The 22,109-nt window shown below is 52.8% G+C and overlaps 1 protein-coding gene across 8 annotated transcripts; it reads right to left on the reverse strand.

Moving 5' to 3' along the window:
• Window positions 1-224: 224 nt before the first annotated feature.
• On the reverse strand, window positions 225-21,245 carry UBA1 (ubiquitin like modifier activating enzyme 1). 8 transcript variants are annotated; one of them, XM_031445330.2, is made up of 26 exons: window positions 21,098-21,245; window positions 13,238-13,354; window positions 13,052-13,110; window positions 12,785-12,953; window positions 12,549-12,683; window positions 11,452-11,558; window positions 11,103-11,193; window positions 10,861-10,993; window positions 10,264-10,361; window positions 10,023-10,169; window positions 9,714-9,890; window positions 9,485-9,589; window positions 9,316-9,396; window positions 8,797-8,952; window positions 7,968-8,133; window positions 7,644-7,879; window positions 5,775-5,839; window positions 5,335-5,530; window positions 4,530-4,604; window positions 4,218-4,407; window positions 2,617-2,705; window positions 2,227-2,319; window positions 1,918-2,109; window positions 903-1,004; window positions 695-795; window positions 225-557 (listed from the first exon to the last, which is right to left on the reverse strand). In XM_031445330.2, exons 2-26 carry the CDS (start codon window positions 13,352-13,354, stop codon window positions 422-424), a joined length of 3,216 nt encoding a protein of 1,071 aa, XP_031301190.1. In that variant the 5' UTR covers window positions 21,098-21,245; the 3' UTR covers window positions 225-421. The 8 variants fall into 8 exon arrangements, with proteins under 8 accessions (XP_031301190.1, XP_031301191.1, XP_031301195.1 ...); XM_031445331.2 differs by having other exon boundaries at window positions 7,644-7,840; window positions 21,098-21,244; XM_031445335.2 differs by lacking the exon at window positions 21,098-21,245 and adding an exon at window positions 17,897-18,008.
• Between the last annotated feature and the right edge of the window lie 864 nt (window positions 21,246-22,109).

Raw genomic sequence — 22,109 nt, forward strand, 5'->3', positions numbered from 1 at the left:
AAGTCACATGGACCTAGGTACCTGCTCTCTATGGCCTCACCGGTGCCCCCTTTCTCCCTAAGCAGGGAGGGCAGGAGGAAGAAATGGCAGTTTCCACATTTCACATTTTCTCTGTCCAGGAAACTGGCAGGAAACTGGGATGAGGCGGAGCCCTTTGGGTTACCAACTGAACCAGAGAGCTCCAGGAAGTCCCTTCCTTCCCTGGGACAAGCAGGGTGTCCATGTCTGGGTTAATAACTCTTTATTAGGACTCAGGTTCCAAACAAGGTAGAAAGCAGCGGCAAGAGGGATTCAGGGAGGGAATGACGAGGGAACACCACGCTTGGCTAGCTGGGCCACTGCCAGAGGCCAAACGGGAGCCCTGGGCTGGAGAGGGGTCTGGAGAAGGGGCCTGGGGTCCGTCTACAGGAGAGGAGAGGGCTCAGCGGATGGTGTATCGTACATAGGGGACTTCGACGTCCTCGCCGCTCTCGTCGTTGCAGCACAGCTCAAGCACCAGCGCCCGCACATGGCGGCCCAGCTTTCGCTTCGACACACGGCTTACGATCTCCGTCATCCTAGGGGCGGAGGAGCAGAGGGTCGGGGAGACAAAAATGTAAGTGAGGAGGGGCGGGCAGCTGGGGGCAGAGGAGGTGCAGGGCAGCCCACAGGAGGAGGAGAGCTACAAGTTGAGGCTCCCCGACACCCAACTCACGGCTGATCCAACCGTTCCTTGAGCTTGGCGGCTGGCATGAAGAAGGAGTAGAGCATAGACACACCCTGGGACAGCATGGTGATCTCCAGCTTATGCTCTATCTGGAGGAGGAGGGAAGGGGGACAGCAGTGTCACGGGGGTGCTCAGGCTAGCGGGTCACCAGCACACTCCGCCCCCAGGTGGGGTGACAGTGAGAAAGGGGCCTCACCTTAAAGTAGTCAAGGAACTGTTTGAGGGTCATCTCCTCACCGTTGGGCTGCAGCCCCTGTACCTCAAAGCGATCCCACAACGTCCACTCTTGGTTATAGTACTGCGGGACAAGGAGCAGGCCAATGGCACAAGCGCCACCAGACGGCCCACCTCCGTCAGTCTCCCCCTCCACTCATGCAGACATGCTAAGGCAGACCACAAGCCGATTCTGCCCAAAGCTTTCTTGTGGCTTTCGTCTCGCCGAGTGAGCACTGAAACCCTTATGATAACCGACAAGGCCTTAAGTCACTGGAATCCTATTCTCTTCTTCCGTCTCCCATCCCCTCATCCTCTCATTCCCTCTGCTCTAATAACTTCTTCCTCAAACATGCCAGGCATACTCCTCCCTCAGTACCCCCGCAGAGACTGGTTCCTCTGCCTGGAACCCTCCCCGCAAAGCCTGCATGGCCCTGTCTCCTCGCCTCCTCCAAGTCTGGACTCACGTTATCTTTTCTGCAAGGCCATTCCTGACCGTCCCACATTTAAAATCCCAAACTACCTGGTACTCTCAAGTCTTTCTTATTCTGCTCTTTTTTTGGGGGGGGGGGTCCCAAAATCATTTATTGTGTTCTTCTATTTCATTAATACAATCTTAGCAGCTGTAAGAATACCTAGCATATAGTAGGTGCTCAATAAATATTTGGGTGAATTAATGAATGAAGTAAGTAAAAGCACTTAATGATAGTAAGCACCCAATAAATGCTGGGCGCTACTACTGTGCAGTTATTAATAATCATCTAATATTCAAATAGCTTTTATGAGGACTTCCACAGGCAGAATCAGACCAGTACTTAGCACACAGAAGGTACTAAAAAATATGATGAGTGAATAAATGAACAAGGGGGTACAAAAAAGGAACAGGTACAACACTGACAGAAACCCTCTCCTGGTGACAGTCTATGAAGCAAACCAGAGCCAGCCGTACAGAGAAACACCCCACCCACAAACCCACTTGCCCTGACGCAGGCCCTCACCTGGTGACGGGGTGCTGCAAGGGGTTCAGAGAAGCCAAAGAAGGGCAGGGCCAAGTTGAGGAAACCATTCTTGTAGGAGTCAAGCTGTCGGTGTCCTTGCACCACCTTGTACAGCTCTAGACACACAAGGCCAACCACGGCTGCTGTGGTAGTGGCAATGGCCGGGATGATCTTCCCTGCAATCAGCTTGCTCTGTGAGGCAGGAAGCAGGTAGTTAAGGCAGAAGGGGTGCAGAGTCTACACAAGGGATGGAAAATGGGCAACTCCAGCCTGGCAGCGGGTGGGACGTCAGGTCTCGATTCCCCTCACCTTGTGCCGGTCTGCAGGGGGAATGTCATAGTTCTCTGCCCGGAGGTTGGATGCAGCCACAATGAAATCCATATGGAAATTGGTGTCATCATCCTTTTATGAGCAGGCAGTTAAGGGAGGAACATAGGGAGACAGGGAGGAGAGGATCAGAGAGGGAAGAGGACTCCTGGCCTTTGGTGATGCAAGTATCCTCCACTGCAATTACCTGCTGGGCCCTCAGATCACAAAGGCATGGCTGGGAGCACCTATTTGTTCAGGGCCAAGTAGCAGGCCCGTGATCCAATCCCCACAAAGGCCTGGGGCTGCCTCCAGATCCCCAGAGACCTATTCTGCCTGAGCCCGTCTGTGCTTAGCCCATCCCCCTGCCTGCCCAGGGCTCCCATCCAGCACCTTCTCAAAGTCGATGGGGTACATCTTGAACCCCGGGAGCTTTTCGGGACTGGGCAGTGTGGCCTTGAGCTCTTCCAGACGGCTGTCATCTGCAGGAAGAGAGGGACACCATCAACCCTTTTGGTCCCAGGCCAGGGTCTGTGGTAGAAACAAGACCCCAGGTGGGGCAAAAGGTGTTCAGGTAGATAAAGGACCTGAAAAGGAAAGACATCCTGGGAGAGAGGAAGGGCCATGGGGAGAGGTGGATGGAGCAGGACAACAGAGTACAAGCCTGAAGAAGACAGAATGGGGGAGGGGGCAGTAAATCGAGAGAGCTATCTCTAGAGACACTAAGGAACTGAAGTGAAGTCATGAGGAGAACGTGGAGATGGAGATCAAGATGGGAGAGCTGTAGGACTCGGGGAGAATGATGTAGAAAGAGATGGGGAGACATGGAGGATACAGGAGAAAAAGAGGAGGGGAAGTTGGGAGAAATAGGCAGATGTGGATATAAAGGAAAGATATAGAGGGGGACAGAAGATATGGAAAGTGGAGAATAGGGGCATATAGAGGGTGAGATGGGTGAAAAGAGATTTTATACACATTATAGATGTATCTTATATACATTACACATACATGTTTCACATATATTTTATACTCATTATATACAATATACAGAGACATACATGTACTTGTATATGAGGAGAAAGATGGAAGAAATATGGCTGAAATGCAGAAGTGGAAGAAATATACAGAGGAACATGAGGCGTACATATTTGGGAAGGAAGATAGGGACATGGGAGAAGATAATATGGAGAGAAAGACAGGGGAGAGAGGTGGGAGGTCAACGCGGAGGGAGCCGACACAGCTACAGATGCATTCTTTATAGAGGGAGAGAGACAGGGAGGGGAGGCCAGGTGGATAAATACACAGACCAGGGATCTGCAAACTATGGTCTTATGAGCCAAATTCAGCCTGCCACCTGTCTTACAAATAAAACTGTATTGGAAAACAGCCACATTCGTTCGTTTCTAAGTTGCGTACGGCTGCTTTTGTGCCTCAACTGCAGAGGTGATTAGCTGCAGACGCTAAATGGTCTGCAAAGCCTGAAAGAGTCACTATTTGGTGCTTTACCCCGATATACAGCATGAGCTGGGGGAAAGAGATGGAGAGAGATGGGGAACTGGGACAGAGACGTGGGGAGGGAGATGAAGAAAGCGATATGGAGGGCAATACTACAGTGAAGACGCACACACAGGAACATGGGGGTGGGAAGATGGGGTCAGGTATCAAGGGAGGGAGACCGCTAGTGGAAATCGTATCCTCCAGATAAACAGATTGAGGAGAAACAGAGAAAAGTTGCTCTTTTCAAGGCGAATACACGTAAAACAAGAGAAACAGCTAGTTCTCCTGAGGGCCAGAGTATGGGTGGGGGAAGAGAGTGAGGGACAGAATTTAACCCAACCTCATTGTAAAGGGAGTCTCAAAGGATGGTGTGGGGAAGCCTCAGAACAGGGGTCACAGAGCAGTGCCGGGGCAGAGGACGGGCTGGGAGGCTGGACTGGGCAGGGTGGGGACAAGTGGGGGTGGTGACTCCTGGCCGACTGGCTCAGCATCCTCACCAACAGAGGCATTGGCACTCTGCAGCTCCTGGTCAGAGACGTGGATCTTGACGCCGGACTTGGGGGTGAACTCGGGGACCTGCACAGACTGTAGGAGTGTAGCCACGGCAGCTCGGTCCTGAGAGCCTAACAGCCCATAGGTCTGGGCAAACAGGTTGGCGGCAGCCATCACGTAGTCCAGGTGCAGGGGCTGGGAGAGGGCAGGGCCCGGAAGGGTGAGCACTTCAGCTCTTGGCTGGGGCGTCTCAGCCTCCTTTCCACCCACCCACCTGCCCCTCTGCCTGAACCCAGGAGACTTGCAAGGAGACTTACGTTGTTGACATCAAAGGTGAGTGGGTGAGGACAGCGCTTGGGCCCAGACCAGAACGGAGCTCCTGAGCTTGTGAGCTAAAGAAGTAGAGAGATTTTTGAGGAGCAGGACCTGAGATGGAACACCTCTGCAACACTCCTAACTTCTCACCTTGGCCCTGGGTGTGCCCTGACTCACTATCCCCAGCTGGGTGAGCACAGGGGGCTGGCGTCAATCATGAACGATCCAGACTGTAGGGTCCTGTAGATGGAAATTCTGCTGCCAGGCTGAACCAGGGGCCTCCCTGAGAAAACTCCTGGGCACTTACTTTGTGCAACAAACAGCCATTTAACAAACTCTTACGAGTGACCTGGCACTGTACTAGCTTAACATTAGTAAATACCAGCCAATCCTCCCGAGAGCCCCCACGAGGCAGATTATTATTATCTCTGCTTCACTGATGAGCAAACTGAAGTACAGAGAGAAGCCAGGTGACTTGTCCAAGTGTTAATGGAGCTGCGATTTGAACCCCCGCTGATTCTTGAGCTCTTAACTCCAAAATTTCTCCCCATGACCCCCAGGGTCCTGGGAGGCGGGTATGAGTCAGCCCACACCACAGGGAAGGGCAACAGAAATGAAGTCTCTTGCTCGAAGGAGAGGGGCCGGCAAAAGACGGGTCAGGTTCAATCATTCTACTGAGATCCCCAGGCCGTAGGCCGCCTGCCGCAGCTGCACTGGTGACCGGGAGGCGCCCCGGGGAGAGCTCACAGCAGGCTTCTGTTTCGGGAAAAGGCATTCCTCCAAACGGAGCCGGCAGGTGGGCGTTACCTGGTCGGGAGGGAAGTTGTGCAGCAGCTGCCGGATGTTGTTAGAGTACTGGGTGTGCCAGTGGTGGCAGGCCCAGGTCACACAGTCGGCCCAGGTCTGTGGCCGCTGCAGCACCAGGCTGCGCTGCACGGCCTCCAGCACCTCCAGGGGTTGGGTGCCCGCCAGCCGCAGGGTCCGCTCCACAAACTTGGGGTCTCTATCGGGAATCGGAGGGGTCAAAGGGGCAAGATTACACAGCAGCCCCAGGGCGGGCTCCAGGGCAACCCCACTCTCTCCACGGAAAGCTAGTCCGGACCCCCAGCACAACGAGGCCTGAGCATCTGCTGCCTCACTGGAGAAGCGCGCCTGGGGCTGGGGGCGGCAGCGGGGAGAGCAGGCAGGACTCCGCGGCTGGCGGGCGGCGGGCGGCAGGCGGCCTGACGGGGCCTTTGCTGACTTACGTGAGGTACTGGTTGACGTTTTCCGCCGGCTGCTTGAAGAGGCCTTCAAACTCGTCCCGAGCCCACTGTGGACAGAGCAAATGGGTTACGGATGGCCATGGCTGACAAAACGGGCTTCCAGAAGCATCAGAAAGACCACCAGCGAATAAATCAAACAGAAAGAACGCAGCTGCTCTGGGAGAAGGGAAGCCCCCCCCCCCCCCCCCCGCGACCACTGCTCCCAACCTTCCCCACTCCCAGCACCTCAATTTAAAAACCAACTGAACTTGATCTGGACAGTGGCTACACTAGTCAATGTGTGAAAACATTAAGGTCTGTGTACCTTACTCAAAGTATGTCATGCCTCAGTAAAGAAAAAAAAAATTCAGCTATGTATATAATTCAAAAGGAAAAAAAACCAAAAAACAAAAAAATTCAGACCCAAAACAAAAATAATTCCTATACAGGTCCTGAGGACTTAGAGCAAACAAGGCAGAAAATTCTGAGAACTCTCTAGGACAGTAAATGCAGTCACTGGCAAGGGGGTTTGGAGGATATACATGTTAGAGATCCAGGTTCAAACCCAGTTGTTACATAGCATCTAATTTTGTAACCTCAGGAACACCTAGTAACACTTCTGTGCCCTCCTTTCCAAAACATACTGTAAACAGTAACGCCGACCTCACGGGTTGCAAGTATACACATATGTTGCTTATTTAAGGCAGCACCAGATACATAGTAAATGCTGAGTGCTTTATACAGCTCTGTGAAGTAGACACTACTGTCAGCTCCCTTTCACAGAGGAGGAATCAGGGGCATGGAGAGGGTGAGTCCAAGGTCACACGTGGGGAGACTGGGGGGGGGGGTGCGCGAACACACACACGCCTAGTCTGCAACTGCAGAGGTGGAAGGGAAAGTTGGCGGGGGGGAGTGGTTTTCTCCCTCCCGACTTTGTTCCCACCCCCACACTGCTACTAAACATTCTGAATGGCTTGCTCCCAGACTGTACTAAGAATCATCTGATAGCACAATGGTTTACCCTTAGGTTCTGGCCTGTGGTCCGGGTGCTGCACACCTACATATGTTCTCTTTATAAAACCTCAGCCAGATGACATGTGCACTGCTCTGTACTCTGGATGTATACACACCACCCAAACAAAATCATCCTGGAAAACCAGCTCTTAAATCCACCTTAAGCCAACAGTGGGGGAAACCTGAATGTGGACTGAGTATTAAAGACAAATAAATACCTAGGAGAGACAGTAAGGAAGTATCACTAACTCCCGTTCAGCATGAAGGTGGCGTTTCGGTTAGACAGCGGCAGTTCTCAACTGGGAGCGATTTTGCCCCCAGGGGACATCTGGCAACGTCTGAAGACATTTTTAGTTGCCACAGCTGGAAGAAGGTGCTATTGGCATCCAGTGGGTAGAAGCCAGGGATGCTGCTGAACATCCCACAGTGCCCAGGACGCCCCCATGACAAAGAATTTCAGGCCTCAACTGTCTACAGTGCTGAGGCTGAGAACATGTTTTGTGGGAACACATCCTCCCTTTGAGGAAACATAGGGAGTGAAGTGCTGTGATGTCCACGACACACTTCAGCAAAAGAATAAATAAATACGTGAATCTAAGAACAAAATGCGGCAAAACATTAACAAGTGTTAAATCTAGGCATATCTGAGTGTTCCCCATACTATTCTTTGTATTTAACTAAATGTTGAAAAAATTTCAAAGTAAAACTAAAGCAAAAAAAGAATGAATCATTCTAGAAACTGAGGCTGCACAGTGGGGAGTGAAAGGGGAAAGTTTAGAGGAAAATGAAAAAGCACAGGGGCTGGTGGCCGAGAGGCCACGCGGCTGCTCCCTGCGCTCTGCCCCCGACGCTGATCACCTGCAGGGTGTGCTCGATGGCGTTGGGGAAGTTCTTCAGCGTGCAGATGGGGATGGACTTTTCCGGGGGGTCCTGGCTGGAGCTGTATGATTCTGTCAGGAAGGGGATCACCACCTGCACGTTGCCCTTGGTGCCCAGTGTGCCCGACTCCAGCAGTGGCTTACGGTAGTACACACAGCGGCGGTCCATGTACATGCCTGGGGGGCGGGGAGTCACGACACCACCTGAGTGCCTTCCTGAGGACAGGAAGACGGGCACCTCCGATGTACATACACACACACACACACCTTGGCCCTTGACCTCCTCCCCCGCCTCCAAACTCACGGGCATCCACGTTATCCAGGGCATTGGCCACACCATCCAGGTTTTGGAAGAAATCGTCGTCATAGATGCGCTCGGTGTCCGGGCCCACGCGGTTCTGGTGGCTTGTCACCCGGATGTGCGGATTCATCTGGTGCACAGCTGCAGCGGCCGTGTCAGACTTTAGCTTCTAGTGGGGGTCAGGGTGGGAATGGGGGAACAGAGCTCAGTCATTCATGCGTGCACCCAGCGAATCTCTACAGAGCTGTCCTCCCGAAGGCTGACTCATTTAATGCTGGGAAGAACCAGGCCCCGAGTTCAGGAGGCTCCCTGGTGTGGGAGGAGACAGTCCGTGACAGGACCATACGGATAGGACCATGAGTCTCTAATGAGCTACCCTGGTTGGCAACATCTCACACATGTTATTGTGACTCGCTACTGGGGGAATTAAGCATGTCTTGTGCGACTCCACCAGGAAAGGAGTCTTGGAAACGTGTGCCTGGTCTCCCCCAGACTTCTCCCAGTGAGCTAGTTCCCTTTGCTTATTTTGTCTCGCATCCTTTTGGTGGAAGAAATCACAGCGGTGATTAGAACTATATGCTGAGTCCTCCCCGTGAGTCACTGAACTTGGGACCCCCAACACATTGTCCCAACCAGCACTAGTAGTCAAGGAAAAAGAAAAAAAGAAAGAAGATAAAAAATGGTAGAATCAATGGAAATTAAATGTTTCATTGAACGAGTGACAGAGAGAAACCAGAAAAGAGATGAAGGAGAAAAAAAAGGCAGTCAAGCCCCTTTTCCAGAAAGAATGAGAACGAAAGACAGGAGGAAACAAGATGACAAGCCCACTCACCGTGACGTCCCAGGGCCTGAACAGAAACTGCCTGTTCAGATTTGACTTCTCAATGGTGTCCATGTCTGTGATGACAATTTCTCCACCTTCCCCACAGCCCAGCCCAATCATGGCAAAGTTCTTGAGCAGTTCACAGCCAATGGCCCCTGCACCCACCTAGAAGACAGCCGAGAAGAGACACAGAGGCTGGTCAGGGTGCTGCAGGTCAGCGTGAAGCCACCCGTCACTCCTCACTTCCCCTGAAGACAGCAAGAGAAGGGAAGACTGTTTAGTGTCACATCAAGTGCCAGGGCTCTAAGAAATAACCCAGGGTCACCTGAAGGAAGAGACACAAGGCACAAGATGAGGCAAACCGAAGGACACACCAAGTTTTCCCTCAAGATTAAAAAAAATGGCTAAAGTTATGCGACAGAGATACAAGAATCAAAAGAGCCTCCCTCAGGAGGCAGGAGGAGACTGGTAAGAAGTGGCCAGAGGCCAGGGAGATGAAGGAAATGGGTGTCCAAGGGGATCGCTCACCAGGAAGTACTTCTGCTTGCCCAGCTTCTCTTGCAGGTCTGAGCCAAATACAGCCACCTGCCCATCATAACGGTTCTGGCGCTGAAGAATGCAAAGGGAGGAGGGTCAGAGAGGGGCCTCACCAGAAACGTCCCCAATGACACCTTCCCCAGGGCCCCCGTTCACATACTGGGAGGCACTTGTCCTCTGTGAGGGCCTCTTGGTCCTCAGGGAGACACTCCAGTGCGTCAAAGTACAGCCACTGCATGATGGGCATAAACTTCCCAGAGCAAGCCTGGGGATGGGGCAGGAGAGAGGAAGTGGCAGTGACCAACTGGGGACTGTCACAGATGGACAAGTGATGGAGTCAGGGAGGTGCCTGGCCCACCCCAACGCTGCCCTTCTCCCCCTGTGCTGACCTTCATGACCTCCTGGGCAGCAAGGCCCCCAATGAAGGCGTTTATGGGCGCCAGATCCCCAGCAGCCACATATGCCAGCTTCCGGATAAGGTTCTCATCCAGGTTGTCCTGCTGCACTGCTGGCAGGGCTCGAGCATTCACAGCCCGTGCTAAGGTCACCAGCTCCGTCGCATCCTCCTGGTGGGGCAGAAGGAATCAAGAGCGCGCCTGTCAGGCCACTCCACCAGAAGTGGGGGGAGCCCGTAGAGAGGCATGGAGGGCCTTCAGTGCCAAGGTCACCTGAACTGGCTGGTTCACCCACCCACCCACCTCATTGCGGGGCCGAGGGGGTCGGCCGTGCTGAGCACAGAACTGGTGCAGAGCCTGGAAGCCAATGTGCAGCTGGGCAGGACGGGAATACTTGGCAAAGTCCGTCATCACAAAGTCAGGCTCTGCCAGGGAGGCCAGCAAGGATTTCTGTGGGGGTGCAGGGCATTAGAACCAGAAGAGAGGAACGGAGAACCGGAAATGCCCAGGAGCGCTCCCACAGCCCACTATCCCCCACACTCACAAAGCTGATCTTTTTCGGTACTTTGACTTGACTGACGATGCCGCCACGGATGTAGTCGGAGAAGTTGGAGGTGTCACAAATGCTAAACGTGTAAGGACCTACAGTAGACAGGGAAGCTGTCAGACTACCCAACCCCCTTAAAACTGCCCAGACCCACAGGATGAGGAAAAACCCTTCCCAGAGCCAGCTCAGACATCAGGAGCCGTCTCCTCTCCAGCCCGGGTTCCACGTGAACGTTAGAAACTATCTTCCCCCGTCCCAGACCCAGCTTAGAGCCCGAGACCTTGTGCACCCGACCCCAAGTCTATACCAGAAGACATTCTGTTCCCTGTCTGGATTAGTTCAGACACGAGTGGACCCTCTCATCTGCTCTGTTCAGACACCAGAGACCTTTCCCCCCTCAGTGCAGATACCAGTGACCTAGTCTAGGAACAGCTCAAACCCGAGACAGCACCTCTGCCCCGAGGTCCCCAGCTCTGGGTGGGCCCCAGGGGACTCTGTCTCTGGTTCATCTCAGACACCCAGAATGTGTCTCCGCTCACGTGGAGCCCAGGGACACACCTCCATCTCCCCTGATTCCCCATGGCCCTAGCTCACCCAGGACTTTGATCTCCATGGGCTGACTTCCATTGAGTTCAATCATGCCCTGTACTTCCGAAAAGGAGACAAAGTCGCCACTCTCAAAGCCATGTCGGGCCTCATCCAGGCAAGTAACCACGCCGGGGTTGTCCTGGTTAAAGGAGGAGTGCCTCAGAAGCAGGCCCAGGGTACCAGGAGCAGACAGGAAAGCCTGCTGCTGCTCATCTGCCCGCCAGGACCCCTGAGGCTGGCCTCCTCACCTTGGTGACCATGGAAACCATAGCACTGAGCGGCTGCTCCCCATTGGAGTCTGTGAGGATCATTTCCTCTCCAAAGTCACAGAAGAGCTGCCTGTAGAGGGAGGCAACAGGGCTGATGCCTGAGTCCCATGTGCACAGGGACCTCATGTGTCCCTCCAGATGCAGCGAGTAGCTGCTGAGCAAATTCAGCCCATCACTGCAGGGCATCAGATGGTGCTCATGCTACATGGGGAGACGTCAACACACGGCATCCAAAATCCGGGGAGCCGAGGGGGGCTGAGGGCAGGGAGAGCTTGGGGGGGTTGACCGGGTCTTGATGGGTCGGGGGAAGAGGGTAGGAGGTACTCACCCAAACAGGCCCCGCGTGTCTGCCACCACCAGCTTGATGCCACGGCTGTGACAGAACTCACCCACCCGCAGCTGGTCCTCCAGGGGGGTGTTAGTGAGGACCACCACCTGTGGAGAGGAGGCGGCTCAGGCGAGGGAGGGCCAAGCAGTAGTAGGGCCGAGGGGAGAGGAAAAGACAATGGAGGGAGGCTGGTACAAGGGCTCAGGGAGACCTTAAGGATTTGCTGGTTCAGCTTACACAGACACAAAGTATCTACTTTGTATCAGATTCAACTAGGGCGAAACTCACTGAAGGGAAATGTGAATCCCTAGACCACAGCAGGCAAGGAAAAGAGGCAGCTGGGAGGACAGAGTTTGGAGAACAGCTGACTCCTTCATTTGCCAACAACACCCACTGCTGCCTGCCTACAACCCTGCCATGCCCTGCGAGACACAAGTAAAGCTTCCTCCCCAGCCAAAGTCTGAGCTCACTCCTACCACACCCACTTGCTCCCAATTCTCAAGACAACACCTGCTCAGCCAAGATCCTCCGGGCTTTGCTCTCCGCCTGAATGCCCACCCATTCCCATCGAGGTGAGCTCCCACTGTGACATCAGGGTTCGGCAGCAGCGTCCAGGCTCGCTGGGACACCCCAGGGCAGAATCTCAGCACTCACAGCTCCTCTTTCTAGCCCAGAGTTTTTAGCTAACAACCAACCAGATGGCCCTTATCACATGCCAGCTACTATTCTAAGTGCTTAGCCCTCACAAACTCTCTATGAAGACGGCATTCCTACCACTCCCATGTCTACAAACAGACCAAAGGAAGGCACAGGAGACTCAGCAACCTGCCCGAGGTCCCACTAGGACAACCAGAAACCCGCACCAAGGCCATCTGGCTCCAGGGTGGGCACGGAACCACTATGCTGTAAGGCCTGTCGGCTCACATCTTCCCCCTTGAAAAGGCAGGTCCGGGCTCTAAATCCTGCCCGCATCCCCTGTCTGCATCCTCAGCATGACATCTGGCACATGCGCCAGCCCGTTAAGTATTGATGCAGCAAGCAAACCAGAGACAGGCTCTGAGAGAACCGGGCGGAGGCGGAGCGGTGGGCCCAGGTACCTGGAAGCCGCTGAGGAAGTCCTCCACGAGGGGCCCAGTGTAGGCGCTGACAGGCACGTAGCTGTTGAGCTCAGCGAGGCGGGGCTGGGAGACCTCAGCCCGGTTTTTCCCAATGTCCTCCTCCCGCAGGTAGAACTGCCAAGGGGAGTGAGGGAAGGAGGGCACTGACTGCAGAGCCCGGGGGGTGGCGGGAGGCTCGGGCCTCGGCAGGGGAGGAGGAGGATGGGACGAGGTACCTGGGAGGAGAGGTCAGCCCACTGGGCGGTGCCCTGGTCATGCAGGGTGACGGCCTTGACCCCACCAAGGATGATGTTCTTGGCGATCTCCACGCCCAGGCCCCGCAGGCCTGACACCAGCACGCTGGACGTCTGGAGCCGCTTCATTGCCTCATGGCCCAACACATACCTGCCAGGTTAGGGGGCGTCACAGGTCAGGGCCAGGCCCTCCTGACCTTTCCTCTCAGCGCTCCACCCACCTCGCAGTCCCACCTTGTCCCCACTTACAGCTGCCGGGAGTAAAGGCCCTCATCTATGTCTGCATCACTGCCGTTCTTTGCCATTCCCTAGGGATGGAGGGGAGGAACAGGTTCAGGGAGACCGCAGGAGTAGGGCAGGAACGGACAGACAGCAACACAAAAAGCTTCCCCTCCCACCACCTCTCCTGCCTGTCTCCAGGAGGAAGACACTCACGTTGGTTGGCACAGAGGGCACGTTGGACAACACAGAGTGGGCAGGGGAACAGTTAGAACCCGGCTTTGGATCAGGCCCGGACACGCGACGTTTCTTGGACAGCGGCGAGCTGGACATCTGGAGGGAAAAAAAAAGGTCAGAGGTGAGCCTGGGGCACATGCGTGTTTCTGTTGGTTAGCAGCGACTGTGGGAAAACCAGAGACATAAGGGCTAATAGCCCCATTTTACAGAACAGGAGACAGGGACAGAGAGGTAAGGTGACTTGCCCAGGGTCACACAGCTGTCACAGCTAAGATCCGAACCCATGGTCTGGCTTGCAATCCATGCTGCTGACCACTAGGCCATTCGCCTTTCTCCCCAGCCAGCATAATGAGGGAGAGACTGCAATCCTGGGGGGGGGAGGGCGGGGAGGAGTGACAAGAAGAATGTACTTGTTGGGGAGTCAGAGGAAGGATGTAACTTCAGGTCAGACCCTGCCACTCAACTGTTCTCATTTAACCCTTCTGGGCTCAGTTCCCTTGCCTGTAAAAAAGCAGTGATAATACCACTTACCTACCCCATGGAGCTGCTGAGGTGATGAGATTTAACCCAGACCAGAGAGCCTAGCACAGAGCAGGTAGGCAAGAGCAAGCAGCCATTCTCCTCTCCCTTAACCCCGGCAACAGGCGTGCAGGAGGGAAATGCAGCTCAGACATCCACCAGGGTAGCATGATGGCAGGAGATACCTTGCCGAGAACTCAGTCCCCAGAGGGGCTTAGGGAGGAGAGTTTTACAAAGTCCAACTCCCTCCTGCCACCCCAAGCTCTGGGAGGGGAAAACACTCAGGGCTCATAAAAGAGGTCACTGGGAGACAGAAAACACACACTTCCCACGCCTTGTCTGCATGTGGAGCCCTGTAAACAGGCCAACAGTAACGATGGCTGCATGTGTATCAGGAGTCCTCCCTGTGCCAAATGTCAAACTAGGCACTTTATGAGCTGTGCCTCACTTTGTCCTCAGGGCACCCCCATGAGGTTTGGACTACTATCAGTAACATCCCCCAACTCACACTGGAGGAAAAAAATCCGCTAGAGATGTTTTGGTGACTTGATGAAGGGACCCACAACCAGAGTAGCCGAGCCGGAACCACACCAGAATCTGCTGACCCTGAGACCCAGGCTGCCTCCCGACGATACGGCATTTCATCCCCTCAATGGTCCCACCCCTGTAAGGCAGGGTTGATTGTCTTTGCCAGACAAACAGGAAAACCCGAGCTTACGAGGACTAGGTCCCAGAGACAGAACAATGCAGTCCTGCTGTGGAAGTGATGTCTTGAGGGCGGGGAGAGACGGCAGGATCCCCGATCATTCCCCCTCACCCACAATGCTCCTCTAAGCCTCTGTTCTCCTACACAGAGCCTTTTCTGACACCCAGTCACACCAAGTACCCTCCCTGTACCTAAGATTCCATCTTGGCACCTGTCACATTGTAGCACTAAACAAGATGACGAGGGCTCCCCACCATCTACTAAGAGCTTACTGCCTATCAGTCACAGGGTAAAGGGCTTTGTCTAATCCTAACAATGCCCACAAACCAGATAACCTTATACCCACATCACAAAAAAAGAAAACAAAGGCTCAGAGAACTCCAGTCACTTGCCCAGAGTCATGCAGCTGGTGCTGGATTGTTTGCCAAATGCCTCCTGAGGGAAGAGAGTCAGGACCCAGGGCCCAGCTCCCAAGGCTAAGAAGTGAGGGAAGGGGACCCAGGAGGCTGCCTAGGGCCAAGTCACCCAGCTGAACTGCTGGGAATGCTAAAACCCAGCCTAGGTAGGGAGAGACTTGGTGAGTTAACAGGAAGACCCAGGCAAATCCCATTTTTCCATTTACTGGCTTCCTGACGTGGGGTAGGGATCGCATTTCCTCTGAGCCCCACTTTTTCCCCCAAAGCAGGAACAAATGGAACTATCCTCAAGGAGCTGCTAGGGAGATTAAAAAAGTCAAGGTCTGTGGTCAGAACTCAGCGATCTGAGGACATAAGCTCCTCCCTGGGCATCTGCAAAAGCCTCCATTACTGGAGTTATCTCCTTGCCTTGTCACCGGTTTGGTTGTTTGGGACACACCATCTCCCCATTCCCTAAATCAGAGATGATCCAGGCCTAAGAGATCTTTGCTATCAGGACCTTTTAACTCTGGGTAGCTAGTGCTGCCAGCAAGGATTCTAAGCAAGTTTTGGTTGATGATCTGAGAGTGGATTTCAACTGCAGAGGTTTGGAACAGGCCAGTCTCAAGGCAAGCAGAAGGGGTCTGGGGAAGAAACCCCAGGAAGGAGCTAAAGATCCCCTATTCCCAGCATAAAATTGATACCCTTTCCCCCTGAACATATGCTCAGGCCCCAGTTAGGATGCAAATACCATCAACTGTTCAGCAAAGCTGAACTGAGGCTTAGAGAGTTTCAGAAATTGCCTGGTGATTTTGAAGCCTGGGCATTCTCTACCATCAAAAGCAGAGAAGAAGGTTTGAGGTTAGAGTCCTGGGCAGATTTGAGAGGGGGAAGGCACAGGGTCAGGTTATCAGTATGGAGAAAAGCTAGGTAGGGATGCTGGGGCCTGTCAAGCCTCCTGGAAGGGATTAACTGAGAAATCCCTGGGAATACAAAAGAGAGGAGTCAGGAGTTGTCTGAGCACATGGAGGCTCAGAGGGAGACAGGAAAGGGGATGTTAGAAGCACTGGGGGGCAGGAGGGGCGGCGCCAGGCAAGGTTGTTAAGACCCAAATTTGGGTCCTTGGAAAAACAGCTTTTAGAAGAGGTGCAGAAAATTGCACTAGAGGCTGGAGGCTGCAGAGGAAATGGGTGGGGGATTCCGGGGCCAAAGGAGGCTGCAGGAAGATGCTGGGGTCTGGGGGCCACCGGGGTGTTCTCCATAGGATGCTGGGGCCCTGGGGGGGGGGTGTCTCTGCTGGTGGCAGAGGGAAATCTTTGACCAAAAATAATAGGGACCTGCAAGAGAAGAATTGTCTCTGGCACTGATGTCAGAGTCCCAGGAGGCTATGAGGGTGGATACTAAAGCTCAGGGTGGGGTTGGGGAGGGATTTCCAATGGAGCACAAAGGCCTTGTGTTGATCTGATTGGTACTTGCTAGGTCCTGCAGTCACTCAAGAGTGGAAAGAGGAGGCTGAGCCCAGACAGTTCTGGCCCTAGAAAGTTCAGTAAGCAAATACTGGCTAGGTCCCCAAGTGGGGTTGGGTTTCTCTGACTAATTACGTGGGATCCCATGAAGGCTCTGAGAGTAGATGCTGAGAAGGGGGTTTTCTACTCTGATGGAGGACAACTGGGCCTGCTGTGGGAAGGGACAAATGACAGTGATGTTGGGGTCCTACAAAGCTGAAAACAGAAGCTGAAAGCCTGACTGGAGATGCTGGGATCTTGAAAGGTTCTGAGGATAGATTTTAGGCTCAATGTGAGGTTTAAGGGATCTGTGAGAGAAGGTGGAACCCTGGTTGGCTTTTGAAGGCAGAGATTGATTAAAGGGGGGGGATATGAGAGGCAAGTCTCTGATGGAGGGGGCCAGGAGCCAACAGGGTCTGCAATGGCAGAGGCTGGCAGGGATACATCTGATGGAGGATTATATGTTCAAACAGTTCGTCCCTCGTGTCTGGTCCCCTGGGAGGCTCTGTCCGAAATACTAGGGGTTAGGGGGTCTGATGGGGGGATGCTGAGCCCTGCAAGGGGTTGTCTCTGAAGAGAATACAGAAAAGGAGGCATTCCCTTAAAGCAGACGAAGTCCCTGAGAGCAGATTCTAGGAATTAAAGGAGTCTCTAAAGGTGAATGCGGAGGGGTGTCTCTGAATTAAAACGCTGGCCTGGAGGGGTTTAGGATGGAAGATGCTAGGGCCGGGGTGGGGTTAGGAGACCCCTGAGATGTGAAGGAGGGGTCTCCGACATGGAGGCCAGGCCCAAATGGCCTTTCACAGGGTCTAGATCTCTTGGAAGCTCTGAGAGTAGATCGATTGTGTGTCGCAGGGGAGGGTGATTCTGAAGGAAGATGCTAGAGAAGACTCTCTATCAGATGAATGAAGTCAAATGGACCCTCCCTAAGGTCTGATCCCTCCTGGAAGTTGCGAGGGCAAATACGGAGACTAGGTTGTCTGAAGAGAGATCCTGGGGAAGATCTTTAACCACATGCACTGGTAGGAGGCTTTGACCAGGAATGCCGACCCGGTAAGTCTCTACTGCTGACTGAAGGGAGTTCCGACCCGCGATGCAAGGTTTGAGATCGGGCCAGGTCCCTGACTAGGAATGCTAGCCTGAAGCTCTAAAAGCAGATCCTGGGGGTCTGACCCCAAGGTCAGATTTCGGAGCTCGAAGTGATTGGGCTGGTCCCGGATGGGAACTGGCCCCGCCCCAAGAACTGCCCCCTGCTTCTTCCCTCCGAACCCTAGCGTACCAGTCATCACTGCCCGCCCCGACATCAGCCTGGCCCAGCGCCGGCCCAGATCCGGCACTACTTCCCGAAACCTCTGCCCCGGCCAAGGCGCCGAGAAAGGACGTTTGTTACCAATGCCGGTTCCCCGGGTCGCGCCGCCGCCAACTCCTCTAGGAGCCGAAGCCAAGCCCGGCCGCCGCCACCCTCCTCCTTCTCCTCCTCCTCCTCCCCGCCGCCTGGGCCGCCTAGAATCACCGCCGCTGTCTTCTCCTTTCCCGGCTGTAGTGATCCTGCTCGTCCCTGCCACCTCCTTCACCTCCGCCGCCGACACAAGATGGCGACCGCGGAGCCTGGGGCCGGAACAAAACCTTGGGCACCACCCCCAGAAACCCGGATGCAGGCAGGCCGCGCCCATTCATGAATCATGTATATGAGAGTCCCACACTGTCTGTGACTCATTCGAAGAGGAATAGCTCCATCTGGTGGCTGGCTACTGTGGCCGTAACTAGGAAAACAGGTAAAACCACATAGAGGCCATGCCCATGGGAATATGAATAAAGAATACTTTGTTACAGCCAGGCTACCATGGGAACCAATTAAGGACTGCAAGGCCACATTTCCTAATCGTGAATTATGCATGAGGCCGGGTGGCTGGTCGACTAACATACTGCATCCAGAAAGCCAATGTTGAAACATGGAAGCCACGCCCCATGCTCATGAATAATGAATAATTTTGCTGCAGCCAGGAAGTCAAGCGGACCGAGGCTACATCTTCTCATGAATAATGCATGAGGCCCGGTGGGCAAGAACAAAAGAGACAGGTCCGCCTATGGCTGCATCTAATACCCTGTAAGCAGGGAAATAGGGCTAACACAGGTAAAACACACTACCCCCCCCGCTCATGAATAATGAATGGTGATGCTGCAGTGGCTAAACCTGGAGACTCAGCGAGGTCATGAAAGGTCCCATTCAGTTACTCGTGAATTATGCGTGAGTCTGGATGGACAGAAATACTCAAGACAGCACTGCCCAGCAAGTAGGGGCTATTGGTACTCCAGACAAGGCAACATGGTCATGCCTTCCTGTTCATGCATAATGAAAGATGCTGCAGAGCCACAGGGGAAACCCAGGGGAAGTGTAAATGCCTCCTCCCCACCCTTGACTAACTGCACATGAACCAGGGCTGCCTTGGTTCCGCCAAATCCAGATTTACTACATGTCTTTGGCAGGTGCCTCAGTTTCTACAACTGCAAAATGGAGATAGTAATAGAACCCATCTACCTTATAAAGGCAAAATATGTTACTATGAAAACCAGAGAAGATGAACTTTGGAATGAGCTCAGAGCAGTGTTGGCACAGGGAACTGTTAAGGTTTTTGAGCATTATATATTAATATAAAGGTAATATGTAAATATATTTTATATTAATATAAAACATTATATTAATATAAAACGTTATATTTATATTAATATAAAATGTTATATTTATATTAATATAAAACCCAGCTACTAGAGGAACCTCCATTTGGGGCATTATTTTTAAAAAATAATGCCTTGAAACACCATTCCAGAATTACACTGGAAAACAGAATGCTAAGGTAAGGTCACCCATATCCATTAAATAGGTAGGATAGACTACCAGGTCATCAGAGATACAACTGTACCTCAAAGCCCCAGGCACACAATAAGCACCCAATACATTTCTGTTGAATAATAATAATAATAAATCACATCACTGATCACCCACTATGCAGGGTTTCCTCTCCATGCATTGTGCCACTGGTCTCAGGAACGCAGAGCAGGAAATCAGTTCCCTCTCGTCCTTCAGGTCTCAGCTCAAAGGTGACCTTCTTAGAAGGTTTTTAACCCCTCACAAAAATCATTTCCACCCACTGATGACTAGCTGTGTGACTTGGGGCCAGACACTTCACTTCTCAGTGCCACTGTTTCCCAACCCCTAGAATGAAAACAATGGTAACTTACCTTGTGATGGAGTTTAAATGAAGAAATATGTTGAAATGGCTCAGAACAGTGCCTGGCACATAGTGCTATAGGACTAACAGTGGTAGTACCATTAAGTAGGGTGTGTGAGGGCAGAACAATGTAGTATTTGATTAAAACTACAGACCCTGAACTAGACTGACTGGGTCTGAATCCTAGGTCAGCCAGTCACTGACTGTGAGTAACCTTAGGCAAATTACCTAGCCTCCTGGTGTCCCAGTTTCCTCATCTATAAAATGGGATGATAATAACCTACCTCCTGGGATTGTTGTGGGGATTAAATGGGCTAATAAAGTGCTAAATGAGTGTAAACTAATCTGATCATCATTATGCTCATACCCATTTTTTTTCAGGCTCACAGAAAGATTTGCCAAAGATCACACAGCTGGCAAGGATCGATGCGATTTGAAGTTAGACCCTTTGTCGATAATCTGGGATTACTGAGCCATAAAGAATGAACAATGAGCGAGGCCTCATCCCTTCACTACATACAAGACTTAAATCCTGAAACCTATCAGGGAAAGCTAACAGCAGATCCTGCAGGTGAAGCTGTAAAAGCTACGCCCCTCATGAATTATGCACAATACTCCTAGAAAAGCCATGGAAACATCGGGGCGGACTACTCACCTTGATGCTTAATCAGTGAGATCTAATTTGCCCGGCAGACTGACGCCCCTTCAGCACGCTGATCCGCCCCCTCGTGAATAATTCACAACCTGATACTTTCAACGGACCAGGTGCAAAAGAGGCAAAAATGGGCTTCCTCAACAGCCCACCTCCTCATGAATAACGAATAAAGCCACGGACAACGAAGGCCCGGTGGCACCCAGTCCCTTCGGGGAAAAGCCCAGCAAAGTAGGCTCCGGTGTCCCTTCCCCAGCCTGGGCCGGGGGCTCCTCTTCCTAAAACTGTGGGGGCCCCACCGTGTCCAGTCCCTCCGCCTCTAGTACCCAAGTGTGGTGAGACATCATAATAGAGCCAGAGGTCACAAAGGCCATAGGTACCTCCCCATGCCACGTCGGTCTCTAATGCTCCTACTGTCACCAGGACCTTTCCTGAAACAAGCCCTCCCAAAATTCCGCCTTGAGTTCAGAAACCTCAAACTTTGCCTCTACCCTTGGAAAGTACACCAAACCCTGCCCCATGGACAGAGTACTCATACACGGACCCTAGGAGTCTCCCCAAACATCCCCCTGAACCCTGCCTCCAAGAGGTATAAACCCTGCCTCGGAGGGGTATCTAAACCCTGCCTCCGAGGGACGCTCTTCAAACAGACCCCCAAATCCCACTCCGGAGTCCCTAAACGCCACTTACTAAGGGTTCCCTCAAAAACTGCCATCTCTAAATGCCACCCGGGGCCCGGAGCCTCCAAATATGCCCACTCGGGGATCCCCGAAATTGAACTCCCTCCCTCAAATGCTGTCCAGAGGTTTGGGGGTACCGCGCTCCAGCTCACCCCCTGCGCCGGGCGGAAGCCTCGCCTTCCTGCTGGAGATGAGCCGAAGCCACGGGGCAACGGAAGAGCAAACCACCTTCGTCGTGCAAGAAGAGCCAGAGTTTGCGCGGAGCTCGGAAGCGCGGGGCCTTGGAGGGCCCCCGGTTTGGGACGCACCATAGGTGCTTAGCTAGAGGGGCGCCCGCCCCTTCTCCCGCGCCGCCGGCGCCTGTGTCAGACCCAGACACCCCTACGCGTTGTGGTACTTCCCTAACGCGCGAGGCATGCTGGGGGTGGTAGTCCGGGTCAGCCAGTGCCTGGTGCACGTGGTGGGCATCAGCGCCCAGGGTAAGGGGAAATGAAAACCTGGGCTGTGGAATTCTAGGAGCCGTGCTGGGAGCTGAGTGGGCGGCGAGGGCAGTAGGAAAAGGGAGCGGAACATGAGGGTACCTCCAGATGGAAAGGCACACCCCTCCTACAGATGGGAAAGCTGAGGTTCAGGTGGCCAAAGGAGTTCATTCATTTGACATTTATGGAGTTCAAGCTGTGGGCCAGGTGCTAGGGATTCTTCCTTGTCCTCGCGGAGCTGACACGCTAGCCAGAGAGACAGACCATAAATGTAACAAATAAGTTAAAATTATGTTAGATACATGTGAATATAATATAAATTATGTATAATAAAATGTACATATAAATACTACATGATAGCTAGTGTCAGTATGTTAATAATTTCCGTCTGTATATCATGTTTTAAATACAGTGTATGTAGTCTACTCATACGTGAATATACAATTAAATATATATTGTATATATGTGATAACTGCTAAATGCTATGGAGAAAAATAGAACAAGGTAAGGGGAAATCTGTGGGTTCAGGTTGCATTTTTAGATAATGTGGTCAAGGAAGGCTTCACTTAGAAGGTGACGTCCAAGCAAAGATGTTTAACATGAAATGCCTTTAATCACCTTATCCCAAATTCTGTATCTCATCTCCCGCCCTCAAAACCTCCAAATTGGTTCACTAGGAAAATAT

Source organism: Camelus dromedarius, chromosome X, assembly GCF_036321535.1.
Source record: "Camelus dromedarius isolate mCamDro1 chromosome X, mCamDro1.pat, whole genome shotgun sequence".
Lineage (NCBI taxonomy): Eukaryota > Metazoa > Chordata > Mammalia > Artiodactyla > Camelidae > Camelus > Camelus dromedarius.